This window comes from Stigmatopora argus, chromosome 10, assembly GCF_051989625.1.
Source record: "Stigmatopora argus isolate UIUO_Sarg chromosome 10, RoL_Sarg_1.0, whole genome shotgun sequence".
NCBI lineage: Eukaryota > Metazoa > Chordata > Actinopteri > Syngnathiformes > Syngnathidae > Stigmatopora > Stigmatopora argus.
In genome coordinates, this window is record NC_135396.1 from 2,700,178 (window position 1) to 2,712,287 (window position 12,110).

At 44.4% G+C, this 12,110-nt stretch overlaps 2 protein-coding genes across 6 annotated transcripts in view; both read left to right on the forward strand.

The window, feature by feature from the left end:
* The window catches only part of actn4 (actinin, alpha 4), a 33,196-nt gene extending 24,980 nt beyond the window's left edge, over positions 1 to 8,216 (forward strand). For 2 of the 5 annotated variants that reach the window (XM_077612112.1, XM_077612113.1), the window contains exons 12-23: positions 279 to 383; positions 473 to 620; positions 699 to 849; positions 1,757 to 1,865; positions 1,945 to 2,085; positions 2,155 to 2,337; positions 3,246 to 3,380; positions 4,072 to 4,251; positions 4,323 to 4,469; positions 5,329 to 5,409; positions 6,336 to 6,494; positions 6,686 to 8,216. In XM_077612112.1, coding sequence (XP_077468238.1) covers positions 279 to 383; positions 473 to 620; positions 699 to 849; positions 1,757 to 1,865; positions 1,945 to 2,085; positions 2,155 to 2,337; positions 3,246 to 3,380; positions 4,072 to 4,251; positions 4,323 to 4,469; positions 5,329 to 5,409; positions 6,336 to 6,494; positions 6,686 to 6,844 — 1,698 coding nt within the window. In that variant the 3' untranslated portion in view covers positions 6,845 to 8,216. Of the gene's footprint in view, positions 1 to 278; positions 384 to 472; positions 621 to 698; positions 850 to 1,756; positions 1,866 to 1,944; positions 2,086 to 2,154; positions 2,338 to 3,245; positions 3,381 to 4,071; positions 4,252 to 4,322; positions 4,470 to 5,328; positions 5,410 to 5,801; positions 5,868 to 6,335; positions 6,495 to 6,685 lie in introns of all 5 variants that reach the window. The other 3 variants (XM_077612114.1, XM_077612115.1, XM_077612116.1) reach the window with 2 other exon arrangements.
* Positions 8,217 to 9,596: 1,380 nt separating this feature from the next.
* The window catches only part of slc8a2b (solute carrier family 8 member 2b), a 38,126-nt gene continuing 35,612 nt past the window's right edge, over positions 9,597 to 12,110 (forward strand). The window contains exon 1 of the mRNA XM_077612111.1: positions 9,597 to 9,736. The gene's annotated coding sequence lies outside the window, so the exon portion shown is untranslated. The remainder of the gene's footprint in view (positions 9,737 to 12,110) is intronic.

Here is a 12,110-nt window from a genome sequence, read left to right on the forward strand (position 1 = left end):
AACATAAAGAAAAAATTGGTTTCCTTTCGCAATGAAAAACAAATGATTAAATAAATGATTTTCCCTTACTAAGAAAAAAAAGCTCAAATAAACATTGTTTTAGATCTATGAAAAACGGAATATTCAGGGCTTTTAATCCATTTATACAAAAAAAAAAATCTAAATATTATATCTAAAATGGTCCGGCCCACGTGAAATCAAGTTGACATTAAAGCGGCCCGCGAACCAACCCGAGTCCGACACCCTTGTTCTAAGCAGTGTCTACGATTGTCCCGCAGGTCCAAGAGAAATGTCAGCTGGAGATCAACTTCAACACACTTCAGACCAAACTGAGACTGGGTGGCAGACCTGCTTTCATGCCATCCGAGGGCCACATGGTGGCGGTATGCACATCCCGACAAAAATGACAAAGCTTTCAAGTGCGGCGACTGTCTTGAGAATCACATTTCGATCCCATCCACGCGTCGATCAGGATATCAACCGAGCGTGGCACACCCTGGAGGGCGCCGAGAAGGGCTACGAGGAATGGCTCCTCAACGAGATCAGACGCCTGGAGAGATTGGACCACTTGGCCGAGAAGTTCCGCCAGAAGGCCTCCATCCATGAATCCTGGACCGACGGTAGGACCGGAGAGTTTGCTTTTTTAGGTCAAGTTTTACGGGCGGGTATTAACATTTCTCGAGTGGCTTTGTGATCAGGCAAAGAGGCCATGTTGACTCAGAGAGACTACGAGACGGCCTCGCTGTCCGAGGTGAAGGCGCTGCTCCGGAAGCACGAGGCCTTCGATAGCGATCTGGCCGCCCATCAGGACCGCGTGGAGCAGATCGCCGCCATTGCGCAGGAACTCAAGTACGTCAATGAGCGCCTTTTTATTTCAATGCATGGGCAAACTATAAAACATTAAAGTATATATATGACATCACTTCTTTGAAGGGAAAAAAACTATAGAGGGAAACAGGAGGTCTTTGAAGAACCGACTTCATTTTTAATCTTTTGAGGCAGATGAATAAATGTTCAATTTTTTTAGTAGCTTAACACAGGGGTGTCAAACTCGGGTTGGTTCGCGGGCCGCATTAACGTCCATTTCGTGTGGGCCGGATCATTTTAGATCTAATATTTAGATTTTTTTTTTTATAAATGGATTAAAAGAACTGGATTAAAAGCCCTGAATATTCAGTTTTTATACATCTAAAGCAATGTTTATTTGAGCTTTTTTTTCTCAGTAATGGAAAATTTCTTTTAATCATGTTTTTCATTTCAAATGGAAACAGAATATATTTTTAATGATGTTCATTATTAAAGTGGAAAATGGAAAATATCTATATTTATTTTTAGATCTTACAAAATGCGCTTTGAACTAAAAACACAAGAAAAAAATTGGATTAAATAATGCAATTATTGATTTAAAAGGGGAAATCAGGAAATATAATATAAGTCTATATCTATCATTTGAATTTGATCCTAAAACAGAAAGTCGGCACTCATGATTTACTTTCTCGGGCCGCACAAAATGAGGCGGCGGGCCAGATTTGGGCCCCGGGCCTGCACTTTGACACCCGTGGCTTAACATATACCAGGACATTGATTTTCAGGACAATCCAGTTTCTGTACTCAAAATAAATCCTTCTTCAGATGTCAAACTTGATTTTTGCTAGCTGTTAGCGCTATTAAAATCAAACTAAATACAAAAACGAAATAGCCCAGGTTGCCTATTTCCTATCTTCAGTCTCACGTTGTGTCCAATCCTGTCTTTCAGCGAGCTAGACTACTACGACGCCCCCAGCGTCAACGCTCGCTGCCAAAAGATCTGCGAGCAGTGGGACAGCCTCGGACAGCTCACACACCGGCGCAGGGACTCGCTTCAGGTTTCAGAGCGGACGACGTAGTGACCCCTAGTGGTCTCCTGGACCCTCGCCGGACTCCAATGCGATTGTCACTTTTCAGAAAACGGAGAAGCTGCTGGAGTCCATCGACGAGCTTTACCTGGAGTATGCCAAGCGGGCCGCGCCCTTCAACAACTGGATGGAGGGGGCCATGGAGGACCTGCAGGACATGTTCATCGTCCACAATATCGAGGAGATCCAGGTACGCCGGCTCTATTTACGGTGGCCCGAAGTGGACGGTTGAAACAAGGGGACATTTTTGCTCCCTCAGAGTCTGATCCGAGCCCACGAGCAGTTCAAGTCTACCTTGCCCGAAGCCAACAAGGAGCGTGAGGCCATCCAGGCCATCCATAGCGAGGTGCAGAAGATAGCACAACACAACGGCATTAAGCTGAGCGGGACCAACCCGTACACGGCCATCACGCCGGAGAGCATCGACAGCAAGTGGGATCAGGTAAAACTCATTTTTTTATATTAAATCAAGTCTAAATAAGCATTTGCAGGAATCTGAGACAAGTCAAAGGATTTTCCGACCGCGCTCAAACTCGTATCGACTCCTTCGCACCCATGTGCGGACTTCGTCCAATCCCTTTAAGTGGCATATTAGTTTGAGCAGATTATTCATTGTACCTGTCGGAGGGAGAGTTGACTTTGCTTAGCTCACAGGTGTCAAAGTGGCGGCCCGGGGGCCAAATCTGGCCCGCCGCATCATTTTGTGTGGCCCGGGAAAGTAAATGATGAGTGCCGACTTTCTGTTTTAGGATCAAATTAAAATGATAGATATAGACTTATATTATATTTCCTGATTTTTTCCCCCCTTTTAAATCAATAGTTGCAATTTTTTAATCCATATTTTCTTTGTTTTTAGTTCAAAAATCATTTTGTAAAATCTAAAAATATATAAAAAAGCTGAAATAAACATTGTTTTAGATCTATAAAAAAACTGAATATTCAGGGCTTTTAATCTGTTTTCCACTTTAATATGGAACATAATGATTAAGAGATTTTCCCTTACTAAGAAAAAAAGCTCTAAACACGTTTTTAGTTCTATAAAAACTGAATATTCAGGCCTTTTAATCCATTTATTAAAAAAAATCAAAATATAATATCTAAAATGGTCCGGCCCACATGAAATCGAGTTGACGTTAACGCGGCCCGCGAACCAACCCGAGTCTGACACCCTTGGCTTAGCGGGAGGTTGTTTTGTGCTTGAAGTTGTAGCCACACGGGACGTGGATTGAGAGATCACAAGTTGGTGTCAGATTTATCTGTGCTTAAAATGTGAAGGCATCTGTCATAGTAATTCGCACTCCACATTGAGATGGTGAGTTTGACAAGGTGTAATCCACACCATGTTTGCAGGCAGAGAAATTGGTGCCTCAGCGTGACCGAGCCCTGCAGGAGGAGCTTCGCAAGCAGCAGTCCAACGACACCCTTAGACGCAACTTTGCCGAACAAGCCAACGTGGTCGGTCCTTGGATTCAAACCAAGATGGAGGTACTCCATGTCATTTCATTTTCAACAGCGTAACTTTCCCAACGCTGCTTTCCACGCTTTATAAAGCTGTGTTGATGTCGATGTATACAGGCCACAATCCATTGGGTGTATTGACAAAAGAACTACATATCCCAGCAGTCACTGCGCAGTACTTTTTCTACGGGGAAAATAGTAGAGTCGGTCGGGGGCTGCTTGCCGTAGTTGTGAGAGCTGTAGAGGATGGTGTACCCTATCCACTGATTTATTTTATCGTGATAACAATTTTTGTATTGTCCATATATAAAGCGCACTGGATTATAAGGCGTCCTGTCTATTTTGGAGAAAATTTAAGACTTCTATGTGCGCCTTATGGTCGTGAAAATATGGTCAATAAGTAATTTAAAAGGCCAAAATACCTGAATGCTCAAGCAACCAGTGGAGGGAGGCCATAACAGGGTTCACATGCTCCCGCTTACGTGTTCCAGTTAGGAGGCAAGTAGCAGCATTTTGGACAAACTGTAAACATTTTAGGGGAAGACTGTCTGACACTAAAGTGGATTACAGTAATCCAGCCGGTCTGTATGTGATGAAAACATAAATCAGTGTCGCTGGCAAAAGATGAAGCCTCCAACACATATAAGCCAGAATCATTGTCGCGTGACAGATATGGATGCTTCCCCCAATTTAATCAGTGTAAATGTCGCCCCTACAGGAAATTGGCACGATATCAATCGAGATGATTGGCACCCTGGAGGACCAGTTGACCAATCTCAAGGAATACGAGCGCAGCATCGTGGACTACAAGCCGAACATCGACCAGCTTGAAGGCGTCCACAAGCTCATCCAGGAGGCTCTCATCTTTGACAACACGTACACACCCTACTCCATGGAGGTAGGGGGCGCTCTCGACCTGGTCCGGGTACGGCGTGAGACGTTCCTTGACACCGTTTTTCCCTCTGGCAGCACATCCGCGTGGGCTGGGAGCAGCTGCTCACCACCATCGCCAGGACCATCAACGAGATTGAGAACCAGATCCTGACCCGCGACGCCAAGGGCATCAGCCAGGAGGAGCTGTACGAGTATCGCGCCTCTTTCAACCACTTTGACAAGGTCAGGCACACTAATTCAAAAGTGCTTACGATAGTTTTTACGGTACTCGGACGATTCGCCGATGGACGTTTGGGCGACGGACAGTTCGCCGAACGGACGTTTAGCCAAAATGGGATTCGCGCTTGCCCCACTCCCGGATCGTGTGTGTACATGTTTTTCAACCTCGGCCCGCGGGCCATATACGGCCCGTTACAGATAACATTCATTTAGGAATAACAAGAGCATGTACTGCCCCCTGCTGGACATATTTTAAAAACGAAAAAAGGATAATATAAAAAATTGGAAGCACATTGTAGTACGTACTTGTATTTAGAAATATGTCCAGCGGGGGGCAGTACATGCCCTTGTTATTCCTAAATGAATGTTATCTGTAACGGGCCGAGGTTGAAAAACATGTACACACACGATCGGGGGGCGGGGCGAGCGCGCGAATCCCGTTTCAGCGAAACGTCCGTTCGGCGAACTGTCCGTCGGCGAAACGTCTTTCGGCGAATCGTCCGGTCACGGTCTTTACAGGCCCAAACAAAGTATTTCAATATTCATCGTATATCCCATCAATTGACCATGGAATCACCACTAAGCATTTGGGTTGTCATTCCTACATCCGCCATGTTTGTTTTTTATTCCATAGCATCTTGTTCAATTCCCTTAAATGGCATGAACAATATTTATTCTTTTTTTTTTTTGGAAAGTCATGATGTCCCAGCATGCATTTCAGCACCATACATTTGTCTGAAAAAGCCACCCTTGTCTTGTCTCCCACCCATCTGCCATCTGGTCAACCTCCCGCACGGTCCATCTCCCACTCGCCACACCGATTGATTTGATTGGCTCGGGCGCTCTGATTGGGCCACCTCAGGATCACAGCGGGGCCCTCATGGCCGAGGAATTCAAAGCCTGTTTGATCAGTCTGGGCTACGACGTGGAGAACGACAAGCAGGTAGGAATCACGCCACTGGGGCAAGAAAATCCAACCTGGAAGCATCAACTTCGTGTCCAAACGCATTTTGTTTTGGCTAATTACCCCAAAAAGTCTGCTTTATTTTCCTGCTTTCAAGACCGTCTTGCTTTTGGCCGATTGCCGTCAAGTATCGTGTCCATCAGGGGTCTCTGTTGCTCTATATTTGTCATCATCTGGTTCCCGTGCTTCCGTCTTTTTAAAAAAAATTACGTTGCTCTCAGCGTTTGACTCCTTGTGCTTTTTGCTGTCTTTTTCTCCCTCCGTCCCACGACTCACCCTTTCCCGTTCCTTCACGTCTCTCTTACCATTCCTGTCGCCTCCTTTCTGTAAATTTCCCACCCCGCCCGCCCGCCCGCCGGCCTCCCCAACAGAAGCGATCGGGACAGATGGCGGCAGAGGATTACCGAGCTCTGCTCATTTCAACAGGAAACAGCCTGGTACTGATGCCAATGCTGGCTATAGCGCCCCCTACCCCTTCATCTCAGGGTACTTGCAGGTCCAAAAGCAGAATAGCACTATGGCTAACTTGCCAATTGATTTATACAGTACAAATTTGGATGTTATATATTTTTTTTTGCTTCCTAGTAGTTGCTAAATCATTGATGCCAGGTTTATTCTAGTATAATTTTTTGGGGGGGGGGAAATCGATAAAAAAAATCCACTGTCACATTCCTGGAAGGAATACAATGTATTGACGTTACCTGCAGGTACCCTGTCAGCTTTTTCACACAGCTAGCATTCTTTTTTTTGTGATTAGCAGAATCGTCATCAAAGTGCTAGTCAATGTCGCATGATGCGTTTGGTGTCGTGTTCTCTGTTTTTGTTTTTTGTGTTGTGTATGTTTTCCACACTTGTACAAAAAAATGTCTGCCAGGTTAACCCCGTTTTTCTTTGCCCGGCTCCAGGGTGACGCCGAATTCGCCCGCATCATGGGCATTGTGGACCCCAACAACACGGGCACCGTCACCTTCCAGGCCTTCATCGACTTCATGTCGAGGGAGACCACGGACACGGACACCGCCGACCAGGTCATCGCCTCCTTCAAGATCTTGGCTGCGGATAAGGTAGGCTCAAAAAGCTGAATCTAGTACACAAGAATAGACCCACACAAAAAAAATGTCAATCGCCATTTATTGAAGTTGCGGCTTATGGTGCGCAAAATACGCCAGCCGAGTCTGCCATTTGGCTTTGAGGCGACTCGATCCGGGTCAAATACGGCGCCCCGTTTTCTAATCCGGACTCCGTGTCCCACCAGAACTTCATCACCGCCGACGAGCTGCGACGGGAACTCCCGCCCGATCAGGCCGAGTACTGCATCGCCCGGATGGCGCCCTACTCGGGACCCGACGGCGTCCCCGGCGCCCTGGACTACATGTCCTTCTCCACCGCTCTGTACGGCGAGAGCGACCTGTAAAGGTTCGCGTCGGCCAGGTGCCGCTTTCAAAGTGTTTTGAGCGTGTCGCGTGAAGTGTAGTTCGCGGAAAGCCGGCCATTCCAGTTTCAAGTACAAGTACTCGCGCCATTTTTAATTTTTTTTTGTCCTTCTGACCCAGACGATTCAACCGACTCCTCCCACTAGGGCGCGCTCGTCATAAAACTGTCTTAATATTGCAAACCGGGAGGCGTGACGGGAATCCATCGCGCTTTCCTACCATTGACGGGGATAGACGTCGCACGCATTTTTTTTTAGCTCTGTGACGTCTCTTGCCGTCAACTGAAGGCAGTTGTGAAATAAAAGTCGACTAGCTCGTGCTAACGTGCTAACATGCTAAATGATCGTCGTTTCCCGGATTTAAAAAAAACTCGCGAGTGCGCGTACGTTGAAGCTGGAAATGAAAGAAACGTTTTCGTAGTAGTTTTGACTTCCTAGAATGGGCGGCAAAAAAGGGGCGGGGCGCTTAACTTCACCCTCTCTGCCTTTTCTGGGGAGGCGGGGCTAATCTTGATACTTTTGCCGAATTTATTTTATTATCATTTGGGGAGGGGGTTCACGCACGATAGCCCATTATTTGTGTATTAGAATTATATGATGAAGCGTCCTGATAGAGGGGGGAGGGGTCCACCAAGCTGAAAAAAAAATGCGTATTTACCCACAATTCCCTTTTTTTGCTGGATAAGGTGACTATATATTTTTTTCCAACCACTCTTTTCTTGCTTTCCCAGAGTGGAGGGTACTGTCAGGACACTGTAAATATCACTTTTTTTTTTTTCTTCTCAGGGCAACAAAAAAAAATTGGCCCACTTGCTAATTGGCGGTTTGGATTTATTTTGGATTTTTTTTTTTGTGTCCTCAGCGCCATCTTTCTCGACTTCCTCCCATGCCTGTCTCGAATAAAAAGAAACCGATCAAAAGGAAATAAGGACAAAAAAAATCTATGCAATACTTAATGATGATTTGATGAAACCAAAAGTCTAAATTGATGGCAGATTTTTACTTTTTTTTTTTTTCGGGGGAAGGCTCTTATTTTGAAGGGGGATGGAAGGAAGTTGCAGACGAAAAAAAACAGGACCAAAAGCTTGTCTCGCTCTTTTTTTTTTTTTCACGCTTTGTCTTTTTTTTTTTCTCCACTCGGCAAGAAAGAAAGGAACTCTGAAAATTGTGATTATTTTTTTTCCTTTTTGTACTCTTTAATAATAATAAGGAACCTTATCTGCTGTACTGGAAACTGCAAAAGGCCTTTTTTTTCTTTTTTTCTTTTCTTTCTGTCTAACCATAATGACAATATGACTATATTGATGAGTGACGCTCAGCAAGCACACATAAAAGTTTCCTTAAAAAAATGCAACTGGATTTCATGTTCTCCTTTTATTGCTATTTTGACAAATTTCTGGCTCTTGTAGTCATTTTTTGCAGGTATGGATTCTTTAAAATGATATTGACATGAATTATAGATGAGTCTTTGGATGTATGGCGTTGTGAAGCATAGTGCATTCTGGGATTGATCTATAATTCATGCGGCTCATTTCTTCTCTTGCTCCGTCAAATTACTCGCTAATGCCCATTTGAAACATTTTTTCAATCCATATTTTAATAAATCTTTGAGGCAATTCCAAACGTTTTTTTTAAATGTGTTTTTAATCGTGATTTAAATCTATTTTTAATCTACTGACCCATGAATTAATCATTTTGGTGCAGTAGTATGTAAGAAATGGAGGTTGATTATTATTGCTTTTGTTATTATATATACACGGTTAGCATTTTTTTTTAAATTAAAAGAATTAAAAAGGAATGATTTACACATTTACATTTGTGCAGTTTTCCTTTTTTAAAGTACGATTAAGAAATAAAAACAAAGTTAGCCATTCTTTTGATGAATGTTCAATATATTTTTGATAGTAGACTTTAAAAATATTTTATTTCTATATAAAAAAAATTCTATTAAACATTTAATTCAAACCAAAAGGTCATTTTATTTAGATCTTTTTTTTAAATGAAATTAACTTCGTTTAAAAAATGGATAACTGACTTTATTCACAGAATATTGACTTTATTTGGACAATTTTCACTTGATTAAATATCTGAATGACTTAATCCGTTATTGTCGTTTATTTTCTAACTCACTTAAAATTCGAAATGAAGTAATCTAATCTAAACATCTTTGTTGTCCATTTTTAGCTGCTATTGATCCCTTCATTTCATAAATTGGTGACATTAAAGTGAACTTTGGCTTTCCTCCACATACCCGAAATAAACCCACGCGGTGGGAAAGATGTTTATTTCCATCTTGTCTGTTTATTCTCATCAGACGTGGACGTTTGCGACCATATTTGGACGCATCGCAGGCAACGGCGAAGAAAAAGAACAGAACTCCCCAGGTGCTTTGTTCCCCTTTTTATTCCTTGTGTCCACTTCTTCCATTAAATTATTTCTTATGGAACATTTCCCCGTTTTTTTTTTCCATTTCACAGCCATCATCTTCGTATATCATTTCATTTTTGCCACCTTATTCTGTATTAAAGATGCGTTCCGGGAAACTTGTGAGGAGGATAAGCAGTTCTGAAAATGAAAGGGGATGAGATGGGGTGAAAGGGTTGTCTGCCCTTGGCGATTTTGTTTCGAGACGTTAACAATTTGTTCCACATCCTTCCATCTCCATCCATTCATCCCCACGAGGACCTCAGGTCGCGCTTGCGCGCATGCGCGTGCGTGTAAGAAGGAGAGAGAGAGAGAAAAGGGGCGGGGCTGTATCGGTCTGCTCGGGTCGTGCTTCCTCCCGACGAGGATGATGATGATGATGCTGATGCCCTTCTTCAGTGGTGCTGCACATGTCGTCGAGTGGCCAGCATCCCTCCAGAGAACCCAAAGGTAGGAAAACCTTTTAAATCATCATTAGTTATCAGTAGTTAGTTGTGTAAACACGTGGTGCCATAGTGTGTACGTGTGTTTGTGTGCCCCACGTGCAAAGGTTGTTAACAGAACGAATCTTCCAGAAGATGCGTTTGCGGCGGCTACGCAAAGTTACTACCCCGAAAGCGACGTCGTATCACGGACGCGCTTTCCCCGTCGGGCGCGCGCAACCGTAGCCGTAAAAGTTAACGTGGGGGTTAGCCGAATTAGCATAATGTTTTTAAAAATATTAGTTTTTATGTTCGCCGTGTAAGTAAATCAACAGCTGCGCTGACCAAACAATTTCGGGCTTTAAAGGTGAAGTGCGCATGCGCGGCGGTGGTTATTTGATTGGAGCGTGATGAGGGGAAAACGTCAATAAAGACCAAGCTGCTGTCATTAAATGGAGTGATGGTCCGTGTCGAATAGTTGGCGATGTTGCAGAAATGTTCACGTCGTGGGTTTGTTGACGCAATGGGGCACGTCTTGAGGGGATGGTGATCCTAGTGAGGAGCGTCTGTGGGCGTTTAATGACAATTTAACTTGTTTGCCGGCTCGATGCGTTCATGGTCGCCCAATGTGAATTGACTGCTCGTAGCCCCATTTTAAAATGAGTACTAAATGTTAATTACTAATGGAAGGGGGTGTTTTGTGCTGAAAAAAAAAGGGAAAATGTATTGGTATTATTTCAAAATGGATTGGACGTCTTGCCCTGTCAATGGCACTGAAAAATAAGCATCTAAACCCAGTGAATTGGCCATTTATTGTTGTCAATGGCAGGTGAGGACTTCATTTTGCATTATTTTAGGACCATTAAAGTACATTTTGATTATTTCTGGGCTTCTTCCTGCTCATTTGTCGCTTTCTGTACATTTTGGGGGAATTTCCAGGTTAGTTTTTTCTGGTTTGGGGCCATTTTAAGGTTCCTAATTAATGGGACATATTGAAATTCAGCGTAGTACATCCGTTCTATAACACAACCTACCAAAATCTGGTTTTGTGGCTCCCGTGCGGGAAAAATCAAAACAGCAAATAAAGCCAAGGGGTTAATCACATCACCACGTCCTGCTATTTTGGTTAACCGCCAAGTATTCCATCCCAATTTCCAGAGGGAGGCATTTTCCCGCGTGCTAATGCAGCCACGATGCTATTTAAGGAAAGCCCGTCAAAGTATTTGCGCTGAAGTGCATTTGTGTGAATGATGACTTTGAACGACGGCTCGACGTGGAAGCGAACGCACCGTGGCGAACGCTGTCGTGTTCCATGGCGTGCAAATTTGGGTTTGGAAATCCAGCCCTTTTTTTGGGTCACCATCACCGCCGTGCGAGTGAAGCATCCGTGCGGGAGAGAGGAAGAGGAAGAGGAAGAGGAAGATGGGATCCTTGCAGCAGGGCTTCCCTGCACCGGCGTTCCCTCCCTCCTTCCTCCCTCACTCCCTCCCTCCCTCCTTTCTTTCTCTCTCTGCAATTTTCTGGGGCTTCCCTTGTTTTGTTGCACTTTCATCGCTCTCGTCCGTTTGTCCGTCCGTCCGAAAAGCATCACCGGTTTGCCGCGTTGCCAGACGACCTGTCAAATATGCTTATGCAGCTTTTTAAGGCGCTCATTCATGACTCCCCCCTCTCTCACATGAAAATCCTCACCCCCGCCCACCTTCACACCCCCCCTCCATCCTGCATCATTTTCCCCGCCGTCAAAACACGCATGGCGTGTTTTTGCACTTTCAACCCTTCTCGTCTATTTTCTTCTTCTCTCACGCCGCTTTGCATCATCTACACTTCATCGTTAACCCCTTGTTGCCAAACTCTATTAAAAAAACCTTTTTTTCCCTCAAGAAAATGTTCAATTAAGCGGAGAAATAAACGAAACATCATAATCAGATATAAAAGAAACAAAAAGATCATCATCAACGAATGGGAACTGGTCCCGGGTTGCCATGATTATCAATCAACAGGCCATTTGAACACAGTCTTTGCGGTGCGTTCAAGGGAATCAGGACTTGTCAGCTTTTCGCCAGAGAATCTTTCTCAACGCCATCTTCCGTTTGTTTTATCCATGTCGACTCCCCCCCTTGCCCAACCACGCCCCCTTTTCACCTTCAAACTGGACATGGGCCCAGGTGCGATCCAAGCTCCGCCCCTTTCCGGTACCAATGTTCCAGAACAAGCATCTACGTTTAAAAAAAAGCATTGCAGTATCCTCTCCTCGTTTCTACTTTGCATTTCCACCCATCAAATCTCCCCCTTTCTCCCCCCTCTCTTCCCCTAACGACAACACCTTGCCGCTCACATTCCCCCCCCCCCCCCCCCTCCCTGAAACTCCCGCCTTTGTAATTAAAGCCCTCCTCGGTCTTACA